The sequence below is a fragment of the Varanus komodoensis genome, unplaced genomic scaffold (genome assembly GCF_004798865.1).
Source record: "Varanus komodoensis strain SLA01 unplaced genomic scaffold, ASM479886v1 scaffold22, whole genome shotgun sequence".
NCBI lineage: Eukaryota > Metazoa > Chordata > Lepidosauria > Squamata > Varanidae > Varanus > Varanus komodoensis.
In genome coordinates this window covers 19,190,747-19,207,781 of record NW_025335606.1, presented here as the reverse complement: position 1 = coordinate 19,207,781, position 17,035 = coordinate 19,190,747, and the positions used below count along the sequence as shown (strand labels likewise).

At 47.0% G+C, this 17,035-nt stretch overlaps 1 protein-coding gene across 4 annotated transcripts in view; it reads left to right on the top strand.

Annotated features, from left to right (window-relative positions):
- Positions 1-17,035, top strand: part of SLC27A1 (solute carrier family 27 member 1) — a 62,183-nt gene that overhangs the window by 32,982 nt on the left and 12,166 nt on the right. For all 4 annotated transcript variants that reach the window (XM_044431083.1, XM_044431085.1, XM_044431084.1 and 1 more), the window contains exons 9-11: positions 10,807-10,933; positions 11,859-11,996; positions 12,796-12,960. In XM_044431083.1, coding sequence (XP_044287018.1) covers positions 10,807-10,933; positions 11,859-11,996; positions 12,796-12,960 — 430 coding nt within the window. The remainder of the gene's footprint in view (positions 1-10,806; positions 10,934-11,858; positions 11,997-12,795; positions 12,961-17,035) is intronic.

The following is a 17,035-nucleotide window of genomic DNA, read 5'->3' as shown; positions in this document are numbered from 1 at the left end:
CTTCCTTTTTCTGCAATGGCGCAGCGGGCGGCTTTCTGCAAATGTGCGGACTGCGGGTCAAAAATGGCACCTACTGATCCGCACGACCTATGCCTCCTCTGCCTTGGGGAGGAGCATAGGACGGATAAGTGCGTTCCTTGCCTAGCCTTTTGCGGAAGAACCGCGAAAACTGGCTTCGGAGGCTCCTTTGGGATAGGGCCCTGATGCAATCAGACGCGCTCATCTCTATCCCAAAACCGGGCTCTGCTTCTGTGGCTCCACCCTCACGCCCTTCGGATGAAGGTGCGTCCACTTCGCTGGCCCCCTCTGCCTCACCAAAAAAGAGGCATGAGAAGTGCAAACATGCCGAAGACAAGCCGGCAGGCCATAAGAAGGCCAGAAAGGAAAAGGCCTCTAAGCCTCCAAAGAAGGCTAAGTCTACAGATCGTTCCCAAAATTGGGACTCGGAGCCGACGGGCCCTTCAGTACCGATGGCGGTTACGATACCGACCCCGCCCGAACTGATCCTTCAAGAGGCTATGCGGGTTACCCCTCAGGGGTCTCCCCGATGTGCGGTCGACCTCCCGCCAGCACCCCTTCCAACTCTACGGGGGTCTATCTCGGATGGGGAAATTCAGAACTCCCCTCCCAGAGCGAGGTCACCGACACCAATGCCCACGGTGACATTGGAGACAGAAGCTGGCCTGTCCCCACCAGGGAATCAGAGGAGTCGCTCGGTAGAGCAACGCCCGGAGAGTTGGTGTCGTCCCTACTGCCAACCTTGGGGAGACCCGCTCTCTGTGGGATACTACCCTGCTCCCAGAGCGCGATCCTCACCTCCGCCCCGTGACCAACCGCGGTCTGTGGATTCGAGGAGGGTACGCCTCGATCCCCGCAAAGCGGAAGCAGCCGCTCCCTATCACCGGCGGAGTCATCATCTTCTGCCTCGCCATACTATGGTGCTGATTCGGATGACTCTGATGTAGACTCAACCTCCCTGGACGTCGTGGTGACATCCCAGGATCCTGTGTCACCCGATGAGTCACACGTCTCCTTCGTGGAGCTGATGTCGAGGCTTGTCCAGTCCCTGGACATCGACGCTGCCCAGCGCCCAGGACCGTCGACGGATAAGTTTTACGACGTCGTCCGTGGGGAGCAATCGACCTCTGTCGTTCTGGCACTTATAACTACCCTGCGGCAGGCAATGATGCAGCCCTGGGACCTACCTCCACATCCTCAACCGACGTCCAGGAGATATGAATCTATGTACAGGGTCAGGGAAGAAGACATCCCCTTCCTGCTAAAGCACCCGAAACCAAACTTGGCGGTCGTCGAATCCTCGCAAGGCAGGGAGGCGAGGGGACTTACGGTGCCAAGGGATAAGGAGGGCCGGAAAATAGATCCCCTGACCAGGCGGGTCTATGCTGCCTCGGGCTTAGGACTTCGCATTTCTAACTATGAGGCAACGTTGGCGCGATATCAATACTTTATTATGCAGCGCCTCCACAACGTCACCTCCACCCTCCCAAACCACCAGGGTGACCTTGCGAAGGTCCTGATCAAAGAAGCCATGCAGGTCGCGGTGCAGCAGTTGTCCATGGCATGTCACCACGTGGACACTGACTCCCGGGCCTTGGTCAGTGCCGTTTCCCTCTGGAGACACGCATGGCTTCGGAGTTGTAATTTCCCAGAGGAAACGAAGCGGCGAATAGAAGAGATGCCTTTTGATGGTTCGGGACTCTTCCATTCACGTACCGACCATAAACTCAAGAAACTACACGAGTCAAGAATGACGGCGCGCAGGATGGAGATCCAGTCACATAGCAGACGTAAGTGGTCCTGGAATTGGCCATCCTACAGGCAGACATACCAACAGAGACAGCTGCCGCAACACCGCCGGCAGCAACAACAGCAGCAGCGCCGCCGCCGCCCTCAGCCCCAACAGCGCTTCCAACAGGGCCGCCGTCATTTCGACGATCGGAGACAGCGCTGACGGGACTGGCGAACCACTCCTCACGCTCCTCTAATACCCACCCCCCTCTCATCTGGGGACTGGCTCCAAAGCCGACTCCCCATTTGGGAGTCCATCACATCTGACCGGTGGGTATTGTCCATCGTTCAACACGGCTATCAAATAGAATTCGACATCGTCCCTCCATCGAGTCCGATCCGGTCTACTTCATGTTTGCCAGTACTTCTCGACGAAATACATCAACTTCTCCTTAAAGGAGCAATTCGTCAAGTATTCCCATCTGACGGACTCCACGGATTCTATTCCAGATACTTTACAGTCCCCAAGCGGGACGGTGGTCTACGTCCGATTTTGGATTTACAGGACTTGAATAAGTTTATTATACCGAGAAAGTTTCGTATGACCACCCTTCAAAACATTTTGCCGTTGTTAAGGAGAGGGGATTGGTTCGCCTCACTGGACCTGAAGGACGCCTACTTTCATATTTCAATTCATCCAAATTACAGACGTTTCCTTTGTTTTGCTGTTGCAAACCAACTTTATGAGTTCAAAGTTTTACCCTTCGGACTGGCTTCAGCTCCGAGAATTTTTACCAAATGTGTGGCTCCTGTCTGTGCCTTCCTACGCCTTCAGGGCATACAAATTTACCCATACCTCGATGACTGGCTGTTAGTCTCGCAATCCAGAGAAGGACTACTAGACACCATCCATACGACCCGTGCCTTACTAGATAGTCTGGGTCTACATATTAATACAGAGAAATCTTCTCTTCTTCCGACACAGACGCTCACCTTCATTGGAGCCCGCTTGGATTCGACGTTGGAGAAAGCCTTCCTCCCTCAGGACAGACAGCAGACTCTAGCTCACCATATCCATCGAATTCGACGAGAGGGAACGGTTACGGCGAGATCCATCCAGAGGGTCCTGAGGCATATGGCCTCCACAGTTGCCGTAGTTCCACATGCCAGACTTAGGCTTCGCCCACTACAATTATTTTTCAACAAGGTGTATCATCCACAAAGAGACCCACAGTCGAAACGGATTCGGATCCCGTCTTCCGTTCTCCACTCCCTGTGCTGGTGGCTGAAGCCAACCAATCTCGTGGTGGGAGTCCCCTTCAGGGCGCAACCTCCTTCGATAACTCTCGGTACCGACACGTCTCTCCTAGGATGGGGGGCGATCTGCTCTGGCCTATCTACCCAGGGAACGTGGACTCGTCTAGAGTCCAAGAATCATATCAACTTCCTAGAGCTGTGCAGTCTTCAAAGCCCTTCGTTCTTTCGAAGACCTCCTTCATCATCGGATCATTCAGATAACTTCGGACAATATAGCAACCGTTTTTTATCTGAACAAGCAAGGAGGGACGAAGTCACCGACCTTAGCCAGGCTTTCTATGACGATTTGGGACTGGTGCATTCCGAGACACATTACTCTGATGGCCGTTCATCTGGCTGGCACAGACAACGTGCATGTGGATCTTCTCAGCAGACACATCTGCACTTCGCACGAGTGGGAACTGGATCCTCGCACGCGCAACCACCTGTTCAGGAGCTGGGGGTTTCCCTGATGTGGACCTATTCGCTACCCAACAGAACAGGGTGTGCGAGACTTACTGTTCGAGAGCGGGAATCGGACAAGCATCCCTAGGGAACGCATTCATGATCCCTTGGGACAACATCAACTTTTATGCTTTCACTCTGATCCCTCTTCTGATGAAGGTCATAGCGAAGATAGTGAGCAACCGTGCATCGGGGATACTGGTTGCCCCCTGGTGGCCACGCCAAGCGTAGTTTGCGAAACTGCTCGACATCTCCCGCGGGGAGTTTCTTCATCTTCCGACACTTCTGTATGTTATAACGCAAATGGACGGCACACTTCGTCACCCGGACTTGCTCTCATTGAATCTGACAGCATGGCGGATTCGATGATTGACCTTCCATTGGGGCCGGCGACGGATTCGAGAGCCTTGAATCCTACAGCTTCTATTAATTCATCGGTTTCAACGATCACTTCGACCGCTTCGGCCCCGATTCTCGAATCCAACCATGCGGGTGCTTCTCACTGCCACAATCTCTCTGTACCATCCGGTTCGAGACAGACCCCATCGAATTCGAATCCAACGCTCTTGCACCCTGAGATTCAGCATATCATCGATGCTGCTCTAAAACCGTCCACAAGAAAGTCATATACAGCTAAATGGAAGCGGTTTTCCGCCTTCGCCGAGTCTCATTCGTTCTCCCCACTTGTCTCATCAATTGAACAAATTCTTCAGTTCCTTCTGGAGTTGCATCTCCGGACTGAAGCCATCTTCTATTAAAGTGTATACGGCCGCAATAGCCTACTACTGTGGCTTAGTCGACGGATCACCCCTGTTTTTTCATCCTATTCTCATTTTTTGAAAGGACTGTATAACCTTAATCCATCGATTAGACCGGTTATGCCCACGTGGAGCCTTTCTGTAGTTCTACAGGCCCTTATGAGGGCCCCCTTTGAACCTTTGGCGACTGTGGATCTCCAATTAGTCTCGTGGAAGACGGCGTTCCTTGTAGCTGTCACGTCAGCCCGGAGAGCTAGTGAGCTTTGTGCCCTCTGCATCGACCCTCCTTAATCTAAACTTCCACAAAGAAAAGGTCGTTTTACGTCTCGACCCATCTTTCTTGCCCAAAGTCTCTACACCTTTCCATTCAGGACAAGACATTGTACTGCCTGCCTTTTTTCCATCGCCATCGAATCCCTTGGAAAGATCTTTGCACTCCCTCGACGTTCAGCATTGTTTAGCCTTTTATCGATTGCGAACGGAGTCTATTCGGCGATCCAATAAACTGTTCATTAAATATTCGGCTAGAGATCAGGGCGACCCAGTCACTCCTCAAAGGCTCTCTAAGTGGATAGTCCACACTATTACCTTGTGCTATCAGTTAGCTAAGCTCGAACTGCCTACAGTTCCCCGAGGCCATTCCACTAGAGCTGTCGCTACATCTTCTGCATTCGCATCCGGATTTCCTATCGATGACGTCTGCCGAGCCGCTACTTGGGCGAACCCTTGCACCTTCGCCAGGCACTACCGTCTCAATGTTCAGGCCCGACAGGACTGCTCCTTCGGTAGAGCTGTACTCTCCTCCGTCCTACAATAAGGACACCTTCCCTCCTCCTTTGATGGTAAGCTTGTTAATCTACCCATATGTGTGATGCACAGAGGCCACGACAAAGAAAAGCAGGTTGCTTACCTGTAACTGATGTTCTTCGAGTGGCCATCTGTGCAGTCACACAACCCACCCGTCGGCCCTGCTCGGTGTCGGTGAGTGGACTTGCTTGGTCCTTAAGGCTCTGGAGGTCAAGTAGCTCTTCACTCACATTCATGTCATTGTCCACTCCTCTCAAAAAAATCAATAACTGAGCGGTGTCAGATGCATCTGTGCTTTTGTCGCAGGCTAACAAAAAAAAGTCAAACTCCACTCCTTTTGCCTCTGTCTCTTAATATCAGATGAAACGTCTTCAATTCTCCGTACCACAGTGTTACGAGCCAGGCAAACATTGGCAAACTCTTGCTTCTTCTCAGGACAAATTTTCTCCACCATTTGCATCACACAGTCTTTAATAAATTCACCTTCAGTAAAAGGTTTGCAGTGCTTGGCAAACAGCGTTGCCACCTCGTAGCTCGCCTTTGTGGCATTTTCATTTGACTCACAGGCTCTTGTGAAAAAGCGCTGCTGTGCCATTAAAGCAGCTTCCAGTTCCTTCAATTTTTTGCCACTTTCGTTCCCAGTTAGCTTGTTGTAGTTAGCATGTCTCGTCTGGTAGTGCCTTTTGATATTGAATTCCTTGAAAACAACCACAGTCTCTTGGCAAATTTGGCAGACACAATTGTTTCGTATTTCAGTGAAAAAAATACTCCAATTTCCACTTGTCCTGGAAGCGGTGGCCCTTGCTGTCAACTTTCCTTTTTTTAGTTACAGTCGCCATTTTAGAAATGGGCACACAAGCCTTGTGTCACATGGGTCACACGACAAGAGTGCTGACTCAGGTCTACTGCCATCTTCTGGTGAAATATAACCAGTCTTACAGGATCAGGAGGCAGCAGGGGACAGCTGCGGGAACCGCTGTGCGGTGAAGGGAAAAACGCCGGCCAGCGGGGATGAGTGACAGGCTGAACCGGTGGGGAGAAGAGGCTGCGGGCCGCTCGAAATTTGAAAATGGGCCACAATTGGCCCCCGGGTCGGACTTTGGACATGCCTGATCTAGAAGCTCTACCAGCATCTAGAAGTTCACCAGCTCAAGTGTCCCCAAATCAGTGCTCCCCTACAGCAGTCGAATCGGAACATAGCACCTGGATCAAGAGCATGCCACCGACTTCTTTCTCCGACAGCGAAATCCATGACTCTGACTCAATCTTTACCCAGGTTGACCCCACACAGAGAAGGACCATTGGTACTGATTCCTCAGACATCCCAACCATTCCAAACCATGTCCTTGAACCCATTGCCGATGTCAACTCACCATTCCATGGGCATTGGTCCTTTTGGGCAACTGTACGTAGGACATCCATATTGGTACCCATTTACTGGTCGCTACTACCATGGTCAGTCAGGGGAGTTGCACATGGAACAATGCTATTATAACTCCAGATACTCTTATGCCACAAAATGGGCAAAATTCAGAAGATATGCAAGGGGCCATTCCGTAGACCATTCTAGCACTACCACCCCAAAAATACTCAAATTCTTCCATTCCCTTTACCAGTCAGGACTCAAACCTACCTCAATAAAAGTTTACTTTTCTGCCATCTTCACTTACCATGGTCCCATTGAGGGCTATTCCACCTTCTCCCTTCCCTTCTCGCGTCACTTCATAAAGGAGCTCAAAAACCTGCACCCTCCAACCTGACATAGCATCCCAGCTGGAGTCTATCCATAGTATATTGGCTACAATAACAAAACCACCCTTTGAGCCACTTGCCACTATCAACTTAAGACTTCTGTCTTGGAAGGTCTCCTTCCTTGTGGTGCAGAGCAAATGAACTTTGCATGCTCCTCCATATCTGACATTTCACAAGGAAAAAGTCCTCCACATCGGCCCTTCATTCCTCTCAAAAGTCTCTTCTTCCTTCCACATTAACCAAGATATTGTCTTACCAACTGTTTACCCATCACCAGCCACAGATGTTGAAAGAACACTCCATACCCTTGACTTCTGTCATACACTGGTGTTCTGTCAGTCCTGAGCCAAGTCCATCCAGAACACTACGTGTCTCTTTGTTAAATATTCAGACCATTCCAAGGATCATCAAAACGATCATACAAACTGTCAAATCTGGAGCTACCTGACCAACCCAGAGCTCACTCTATGAGAGCAGTCTCCACGTTGACAGCTCTCCATGCTGGACTACCGCTAGAAACTCTTTGCTGGGCTGCAACATGGTCGACACTGTCCATGTTTGTCAAACAGTACCATCTGGACATTAGGGCATTGACATTAGGGAAAGACAGGACTGCTCCTTTCGGTGGGCTGTATTGTCCTCTATTTTGCAGTAATGACTGAACATTGGGAATTGATGGAACTGCCTTCTTATTTGATTGTGCTAACCTCTTGGTTATTGTAACAACATCTCCTACCACTGTTCTGGGTATGATTGCTAGTGTCCCATATGTGTGATGCACAGAGTCCATGACGGTTACATACCTGTAACTGTCATTCTTCGAGTGGTCATCTGTGCATTCATACAACCCACCCGCCAGCCTTGCTTTGGTGTCAGTGGATAGGTGTTTACATAAGTATTTGTAACTTTTCTCTTTACCTCCTATTTTCATGGTGATAAAATGCATGGGGATGCAAACAAAAATGCGAACATTGGTCTTTGGGTGAACTGAAGAAATGGCAGGAACCTGCTATTTATATAACAGGGAAGGGGGCAGGGCTCCTTCAGAAAGTTCTAGGCTAAGCTAGAGAAATCTTCTCAAACAAGGCACTGTGCAGGCATAGCACCTTGTATGTGTGGATACACAGAAGACCACTTGAAGAATGGTAGTTGCAGGAATGCAACCTGCTTCCCCTTCATGGATCACTGCCTTGTCGTGGCGAAGGGGCTTGGGTAGCTCAATGAAGCTATGAGCTATACTGTGCAGGGCCACCCAAGACAGACAGGTCATAGCAGAGAGCTCTGACAAAACGTGATCCACTGGAGAAGAAAAAGGCAACCCACTCCAGTATCTTTGCCATGAAAACCCCATGGACAGTACCAAAAGGCAAAAGATATGATGCTGGAAGATGACCCCCTCAGGTTGGAAGGTGTCCAATATGCTACTGGGGAAGAGCAAAGGGCTAGTACTATTAGCACCAGAAAAAATGAAGTGACAGGGTCAAAGCCAAAAGGACACTCAGTTGCGGATGTATCTGGTGGTGAAAGGAGAGTCCGATGCTGTAATCTATATGCTGTGCGGCCAAAGATGGAGAAGCTCTATACAGTCAGTAAAAACTAGACCAGGAGCTGACTGTGGCTCAGCTCATGAGCTTCTTGTTGCAAAATTTAGGCTTAAATTGAAGAAAGTAGGGAAAAGCACTAGGTCACTCAGGTATGACCTAAGATGAATATACAGTAGAGGTGACAAATAGATTTAAGGAATTAGGTCTGATAGACAGAGTCAGTCCTAGAGGAGATCACCCCTGACTGCTCTTTAGAAGGCCAGATACTGAAGATGAAACTCAAATACTTTGGCCACCAAGTATTTGGCCACTTTTGGAAGGAAGGACTCCCTGGAGAAGAGCCTAATGCTGGAAACAACTGATGGCAAAAGAAGAAGGGGACAGCAGAGAATGAGGTGGCTAGATGGAGTCACTGAAGCACTCGGCGTGAACTTAAGTGGACTCCGGGGGATGGTGGAGGACAGGAAAATCTGGAGGAATGTTGTCCATGGGGTCGCGATGGGTCAGACACGACTTCGCGACTAACAACAACAACCTGCTTGTATGAGGAAAAGTTTCCTCACTGTCAGAGCTATACGGCAGTGGAACCAGTTGCCTAGAGAGATTGTGGGCTCTCCAACATTAGAGACATTCAAAAAGAAACTGGACAGCCATCTGAGTGGGATGGTACATATTGGTGTCCTGCAACAGCAGGGGTTTGGACCAAATGGCCTTCTTGGCCCCTTCCAACTCTACTATTCTATGATTCTAAGTGTAAACTGATGGGATCTGAGCGAGCAGTAACTGACCAAGAAAGGGCTCTTGCTTTTATGGTGGGCAACTTAGTGAAAATGTCAGCTCAGTGTGTAGCTATTGTGAAAAAGTGAATTCCATGTTGGGCATTAGGAAAGGCATTAAAACTAAAACTGCCAATGTTCTACTACTCTTACACAAATCTCTTGTGTGATGGCACTTAGAATATTATGTACAGAACTGGTTCCTATACTAAATTATAGAGTTCGGAAAACAGAAAAAGGCAAATTAAAATGAAGATGGGGTTAGAGCAATTCTCCTATGAGGAAATGTTACAACAGTAGAGATTTTTTAGATTCGAAAAACAGCAAAGGGATATAAAATAGAAGTATACAAAATTACATGGAGTGGAGAAATTCAAAAAGGGGACATTTTTCTGTCCCTTTCATAGTAACAGAACCAATGAAGCTGATTAGTAGAAGATTCAGGACAGATAAAGGGAGGTGCACACAGTGCATAATTAAACAATCGGATTCTCTTCCATAGGATGTAGTGATGGTAACTGATTTAGCTGGCTTTACAAAGGATTGAGCAAATGGAGAACAAGGCCATCTCTACTAGATCTGATGGCTATATGTTACCACCAGTAGCAGAGGCAATATATGTGTATACTACCTGCTGTTAACTTGGGCAGGAAGCTGCTGTTGCATTCATAGCCTACTTGTGGGATCCTGTGGGCAGCTGGTTAGTCACTGTGGAAAAGTGATGCTGAGTTAGATGGACTACTGGTCTGATCTAGCATACCTGTTCTTGTGTTTTTAGCAGTTTTTTTTAAACTTCATGACCTCCATTCCCCTTAACTGTAGTATCTCACTTGAGAGTATCTAGAATACTTAACTAGATATTGTTAGGGGCTTGAGCAGGCCCAGTGCTTTTTTTGTAAAAGAAAAAAAAAAAAAGGGTGCCAGAACTCACATCTTGTTAATCTTTTATTTAAGATTTTTTTAGGGTAACCTTTATTAGCAGGACCGGTGGTTTAGAAGTAATTAGTATTTTTTTTTTCATTTTTAAATTTGGGGTCACACTTTTACACTAAAAATTAAAAGATTTTCAATTCACCAACTTTTTTAAAAATAAATTATTTACCTTTTGCACATAGCCAGTCACTCTACGCACACCAACACTGTGTAATGAAACATAATGGTTGCCGCCCGCAGTAAGCACTCAGCGCACGACCACACGACCAATCACAAGCCGAACAGCATCAAAAGCTGAGCAGCGCCATCACAACCAGCACGGACACACAAGCAGCCTGCATGCACTATTTTAATGATTTTGCCGCCAACCTGCTACGCCCGACAGGGCAATTCAAAATCATGTGGAAAAATCCGTTGAAAAAAAGGTGCCAGAATGCCGTTCCGGTGCATTCTATGACAAAAAAAGCCCTGCCTTTTCCTCTCATTAGATTTTGTTTGTTTTTTGCATTCCTCCACTGCCACCTCTACTCTCTGTATGTCCTGGAAACTTGCAGGCCCTTTTTCTGGTGGTTACTACTGTGCATTTTGAGATGTAGATTTATTTATTTATTTATTTATTTAAGATGTTTGTTTGCCGTCCTTTGTGAGAGATATAAATATGTAATCATGACAGATGACTAAGTTTAGCCCTCACTTGCTTTTAAGCATCGCTCATTAACTTGGTAGGTTGGCGCCTGTGGCTTCAACAGCCGGATTTTGCCAAATGTGTATCCTATCCGTTTGGTGAAAGTTAATGAAGATACTATGGAATTGATTCGAAATGAAAATGGTCTCTGTATCTCCTGCCGTCCAGGTAAGTAGAAATGTAATAAGTAATACACAATGAATATCCTGTCTTTTGTGACTTAGTTATAATATGGGGTCAGTGTTCCCTGTGCAATGCTAGCTGCTCTTATTTCATGGCAGGAGCATGCCTATCTTCTGACCTCAGTGTTATTTGCTGTGCTCCTTGATTTGATCAGGACAGGGAAGGAATGTTCTTCCAGGAAGGAATGTTCTTTTCTGTACCACTGATTCCAAAATGGCTGAAAGCTACGTAAGCATCAAGTATAAAATGAGGGAGTGTGTTGGTTTTGTCCTAGTGGGGCAGATACACCTATGTATGCTGCAAACATTATTCAAACGTATTTGTAACATTTGCAGCATACTTTATTCAACATGTTTGTCAGCCACCTTGAACACCTAAGCAGTGGAAAGGTGGGATAAAATATATTGCATGAATAAATATGCAGTAAGTGGAAGGAGCAGGAAAGATCTTTGGGAAAGAACAAAGAGATAAAAATTCAATTGGTGACAGGGGAAGGGAAATAAAAACTGACTAGAGACCTATGGAAAATCATGGAGCATAGAAGTAGGTAGATCAGACATCTTGTGTATGCAGAGCAACTGTACTGAGAGACTCAAAACTTTATCAACAGTTAACAGATGCTGTTGCTGTGTCTATAACCAACAGTGACATGATAATAGGGATGCTTGTGGATTTAATTTGGTCTGCATTTTGAAGTAAACTTTTTAATGTGCTGATTGGAAAGCAGTTATCCTTTGCCTATCATACTTCTGATGTTGCAGTATAATTCACAGTTGAAATGCTATACTAATACTATATATTATCCATTATACTATATAATGCATAATTTTAGGGTAGCACAGCTTTAGAAATACATCGCTATGCAAATTGTTGTTCTGTCTTTTCCCCCCCCCCCCCCCCCCGATCCCAGGAGAGCCAGGGTTGCTTGTGGGCCGAATAAACCAGAAGGATCCTTTGCGAAGGTTTGATGGTTATGTCAATCAGAATGCAACCAACAAAAAAATTGCCTACAATGTTTTCCAGAAAGGAGACCAGGCTTATCTTTCAGGTACTCATCAGCCTGCTTTTGTGGTAAATGGTAATATCATTGGTTCCTGCCTAGAAGAATAATCTTGTTTATATTGAATTGCAAAACCTACCTTTCCAGCAGGTTCAGATATTTGACATGCTTCCTTGGGCACACCTGCATGGTGGCAGCTTATTGCAAAAATCAATTTCTGGCCCAGAATTTCTGTAGTTAAGAATTCCATTTCCAGAACTGTGTCAGGCTAGTGTGATAGTTGAAAAGTGCATCACTGTTCTTACGACTTATCTCTGGGAAGCAGTATTTTGCAACCATGGATGTATGAAGATGTTGTTCATTAGCTCAAATGTGTCCTCCTTTCCACCAGGGCTAACAAGGGGCTTAACAACAATATAAAATTGAAGCACGATGTAGACTTGACAATTAAACAGAGTTAAATGGGAAGTAACAAATGATCTATGCTGCTTGTTCTATGTGGCTGCATCAGTGGAACAGTGCTCTATATGCAGGGGTTATCAGCTACCTATAATGGTTGTCCTCATAAGGGCCTACTAGTTTTGTTTGTTCAACAGTTTCTGAAGGATAGTTTGGCCATAGGGTGGGGACCCTTCTCTTCTGTCTCCTGAACCATTCTTGCCCATGATTGATTGTATTAACACCTAGGGAGTCACATGGTTATTTTACTCTGGTCCTCAGTTGCTGAACATCTACTTAGAAGGCACAGTTTTGTAAAATCATAGAAAACAAGAGATCTTGATGCTGAAGGGCAGGTAATTCTCTTTCACTGAATAATAAATGAGGCCAGCTTTCTCTTTTCTTGCAGGAGATGTGCTAGTGATGGATGAACTGGGCTACATGTACTTTAGAGACCGGAGTGGGGATACATTCCGTTGGCGTGGGGAAAATGTCTCCACTACAGAGGTTGAGGGAATCCTCAGCCACATCCTCAGCAAGACAGATGTTGCTGTGTATGGGGTAGAGGTGCCAGGTAATTTGAATCCTGCATTTATGATTTAGAAGTTGGCAAATGTGTGTCTGGTTTCAAAATCAGCTGTTGCATTAGCAAGCAGTCTGATGCGATGGAAGAATGATCCACTGTGAAACAAGCTGTATTCAGCAGAGGATAGAAATAGAAACAGCACAACAGAAGAGAGCAACAGTTTGAAAATAGACCATTAGTTTGGTATATCATTATGGAAAAATGACATCAGAACATCAGGTAAGTCAGGGGTTGACAACTTGTAGCCCTCTAGGTGTTTGGGGCTACAGATCCTATAATCTTTCACAACTGGTTGTGCTTATTAGGGGCTGAGGGGAGTTATTGGCCAAAGCTGTTCAACATGAATTACTATTGGACAAGTAAAATACAATCTTTCATATTAGGACTCAGAATAATTCTAGTATGACACTTTGGAGAACTTCTGCTAGTTACACTATGCACATCTGTGTGAGCAGATTTGTAGATTTACATGCAAAGGATGCAGACTTTCAGGATCACAGGCGTGCTTTGCAGTGACAGGAGTGTTCTCTGAGCAGTTCTCACTCTGTCTTCAAATTCATGTGACATCCTTTGAGCAACAGTTTGAAAACTTCTCACCATACAAACCTGAATTAAGTAGGCAGGAGGACATTGTGGTTCCTTTAGAATTCCTTGCTGCTGTTGCCTCTAGTTTAAAAATGTGACCAGATTGTATACTCAGTGTGCATCTCTTTGAACTGACTTGAAAGGCCCAATGGAAAGCCACAGTGGGTATAGAAAGGGTTCAGCAAATGTCAATCCTAATAAAATTTGATAACCTAAGTCTAATGATAAGCAAGAAATCATTTGGAAGGTGTTCCCTTTAGAATGCACCCTGAAGGTGCTGCCCTTCTGTTTTATACGTGTTCACATCCTCTACTGGTGAGTTTATCCATGTGAGGTATAATAAAACTGGAACCGGAAACAAACAAATCTGCCTGAAGAAGCAAAAAGGGCAACTTGCATTGCACATTAACTGGATGAGATGACAAACTTCTTCAAATTAATAGAGCAGGGCTGTATTTTGCATCAGGGCAACTGCTGTTGCTTTCCCTGGGGCTTACCACATCCCTGCTCAAGTGCTTAAGAAGTATTTGCTCCCTCTGGAAGAGGAGCTCCTGCTGAAGGTTTCTATGGACATTACATTTTTTCAGCAGCAGGGCTCCTTCTTCATCATGACCTCTGTGCATCACACATTGTAGGAAGTTTAAACAGCTTTAGGGTTTTGGTGGGAACTCTGCACCCTCCCCCCCCCTAGTTTAAAGGGGAGGAGTGCCCCCCATTTCCCCAGTCTGCTTGCAACTGCCGTTCACTGTGCCTTGGGCTCTTTTCACTCTTGCTGTTCTGCTAGATCTGGTTAAGAAGCTCCTTTCTTGTCTTCATTCTGCTTTCACGTATAGTTACTCTGTCCCAGTTTGCCCTGTTCCCAGTTGCTCTGTCTTTTCTAACCCCACTTTCCCCTAAACCCTACCCTACCCCTTTCAAAAATATAAATATATATATTAAAAAACCCTTCTTTCACCCTTCTTTTCCAAGTTATACACTCACTGTGTCCTCTTTTTCTTCTCTTGATGGTGCAGCAGGCAGCTTTTCATAAGTGTTCCCAGTGTGGGGCTAAAACGTCCCCCCTGATCCTCACGACCTGTGCCGCCTCTGTCTTGGGGAAGGCCACAGGACAGATAAGTGCAGCCATTGCCAGTCTTTTACAAGACAGGCACGAAAGAATCATGAGAATAGGCTGTGCAAGATGCTATGGGACCAAGCCCTGGTCACCATGAAGCAGGTCTCGGCTGAGGCCAGCTCTGCAGCTGCAGGACCATCTAAACCCCCATCTGCTAAACCATCTGACGGGGATTCAGTTGCCAAGGATGGAAAGTGCTCTTCTAGTCTTCCTCTGCATAAGCACAAGGAGAAGAGGAAGCATATCGAATCCAACAACTCCTCAAAGTCCAAATGATCCAAAAAGGACAAACCTGATAAGCCCGAGCAGCGGCAGAAGAAACATGACAAGCCGCTGTGCTTGGAGCTGACCTCCATCTTGGCCTTGGTCCCGATCTTGGTTCCGACCTTGGTTCCGATTGAAGCCTCGGGCCGTCAGTCCTTGATGCAGGTGACCTCTCCATCATCACCTCCAAGGGTTACGACTTTGCCTCACTCCAGTCCCGATGCCCCGGCAAGAGGCTCTATGTCCAACGGAGAGATCTGTGAATTTCCTCCTCGAACAGTACTCAAAGAACTGCCTGCAAGATCTCCAACATCTACGCCTGTGTTTCACTCATCTCCGGAGGGATCTCCGAAGTTGCCTCAATGCCCCTTGTCCCTCTTGCAGCCTCCACCTTTAGCTCCACAGCCGTCGCAGCACTGGGTTCCCCTTCCTTATGGGGAGTTTGATCCTGGTTGCTTTGATTGACCTTACCCATGGGACTACTATCCCCTGTATGGGTACTACCTGTGTCTGATGCCACATCCTTGCCACTCCACGACACACTCTGTGTCGAGAGACGCACTGTCAACATCTGCTGCAGCACTCGCTGACCCCTTCATGTTTCCTGGAGGTTCCTCGTCTAGGCCACCCTACATCTCAGACTTGGACTTGGACGATTCTAAAGAAGCGTCGACATCTCCAGATGTGGTCATCTCTACTCAGGGCCCTGGGTCTCCAGGTGACTCTCAGGGAACCTTTTCTGAGTTACTCTCCCGCATGACTAAGTCTCTGGAGATAGACGTTCAGCAGTATATTGATCCGAACCAAGGCAATGTCTTCGACTTCATAAGGAAGACTCCTCATCTATCCCCTGCCGTTTATTACCACACTCAAGCGGGTGATGACTGATACCTGGCAGCTGCCTAACCCACCTCCTCCTACCTCCAGACACCTCGAGGGGGATGTACAAAGTTCAGGAACAGGATATCCCTTTCCTGTTGAAACATCCTCAACCAAATTCGATTGTCATTGAGTCCTCTCAGGGACATCAAAATAAAGAACATTCCACCCCAGTGGACAAAGAGGGCAGAAAGATCGATATGTTGTCTCGCCACATCTACGCCGCCATGGGACTCGGTCTTTGCATCTTGAACTATGAGACCACCATGGCCCGTTATCAATTCTTCCGTTGGCAGAAGATCAAGTCCCTCACTGCATCCTTCCCAGACCAACAAAAGGATCTGGCCCATCTATTCATTGGGGAGGCAATGCAGCTCTCCAGGCAACAGCTCAACACAGCGAGACATTATGTCAATTGTGATTCTCGAGGTCTTGTCAGTGCCATTGCACTTTGTAGACATGCCTGGTTAAGATCTGGGAATCTACCTCAGGAAACCAAGCAGTGTGTAGAGAACATGCCATTTGACAGTTCTGGCCTGTTTAACACCAGAACAGATGACAAGCTGGAAAACATTCAGAAGGCCTGTCTTACGGCACAACATATGGAGATTCCATCCCAAAAGAGACGTAAGGGGCCTTGGGGCAGATCCCAATACCACTACCAGCCTTACCAACTACCATACCCATCCCATCTGGGCACCAGCAATACGGCCAGAGGCAGCAGTGCAACCACCGGCAGAATGTGCCTTGATTCCAGCAGCCCAGGCACCGACTTGACACTGACAAATGCCCTCACTGAGGATGTGTGCGAACCTCTCCTCTCACTTCCAACCCACTTTCCCCTTTTCCTTTTGGGGATCGACTGCGAAGTCAATTCCCCTTCTGGGAGTCCATCACGTGTGATAAGTAGGTTCTTTTCATTCTAGGGCACAGATACAAAATCGAGTTTGAGACTGTTCCACCTGTCGGACCAATCCGTTATACAACAGCCTCCCAGACACTTTGGGATGAAGTATCTCAGCTGCTTTGTAAGGGAGCGATTCGTCAAGTTAGCTGCTCCAAAGGACTGCACAGTTTCTACTCTAAATACTTTACCATGCCAAAGCATGATGGTGGTCTATGCCCAATATTGGATGTACGTGGCATCAATAAATATATTAGACCCAAAAAAATTCCGAATGACCACACTCCAGAACATTCTTCCATTGCTCAGGAGAGGAT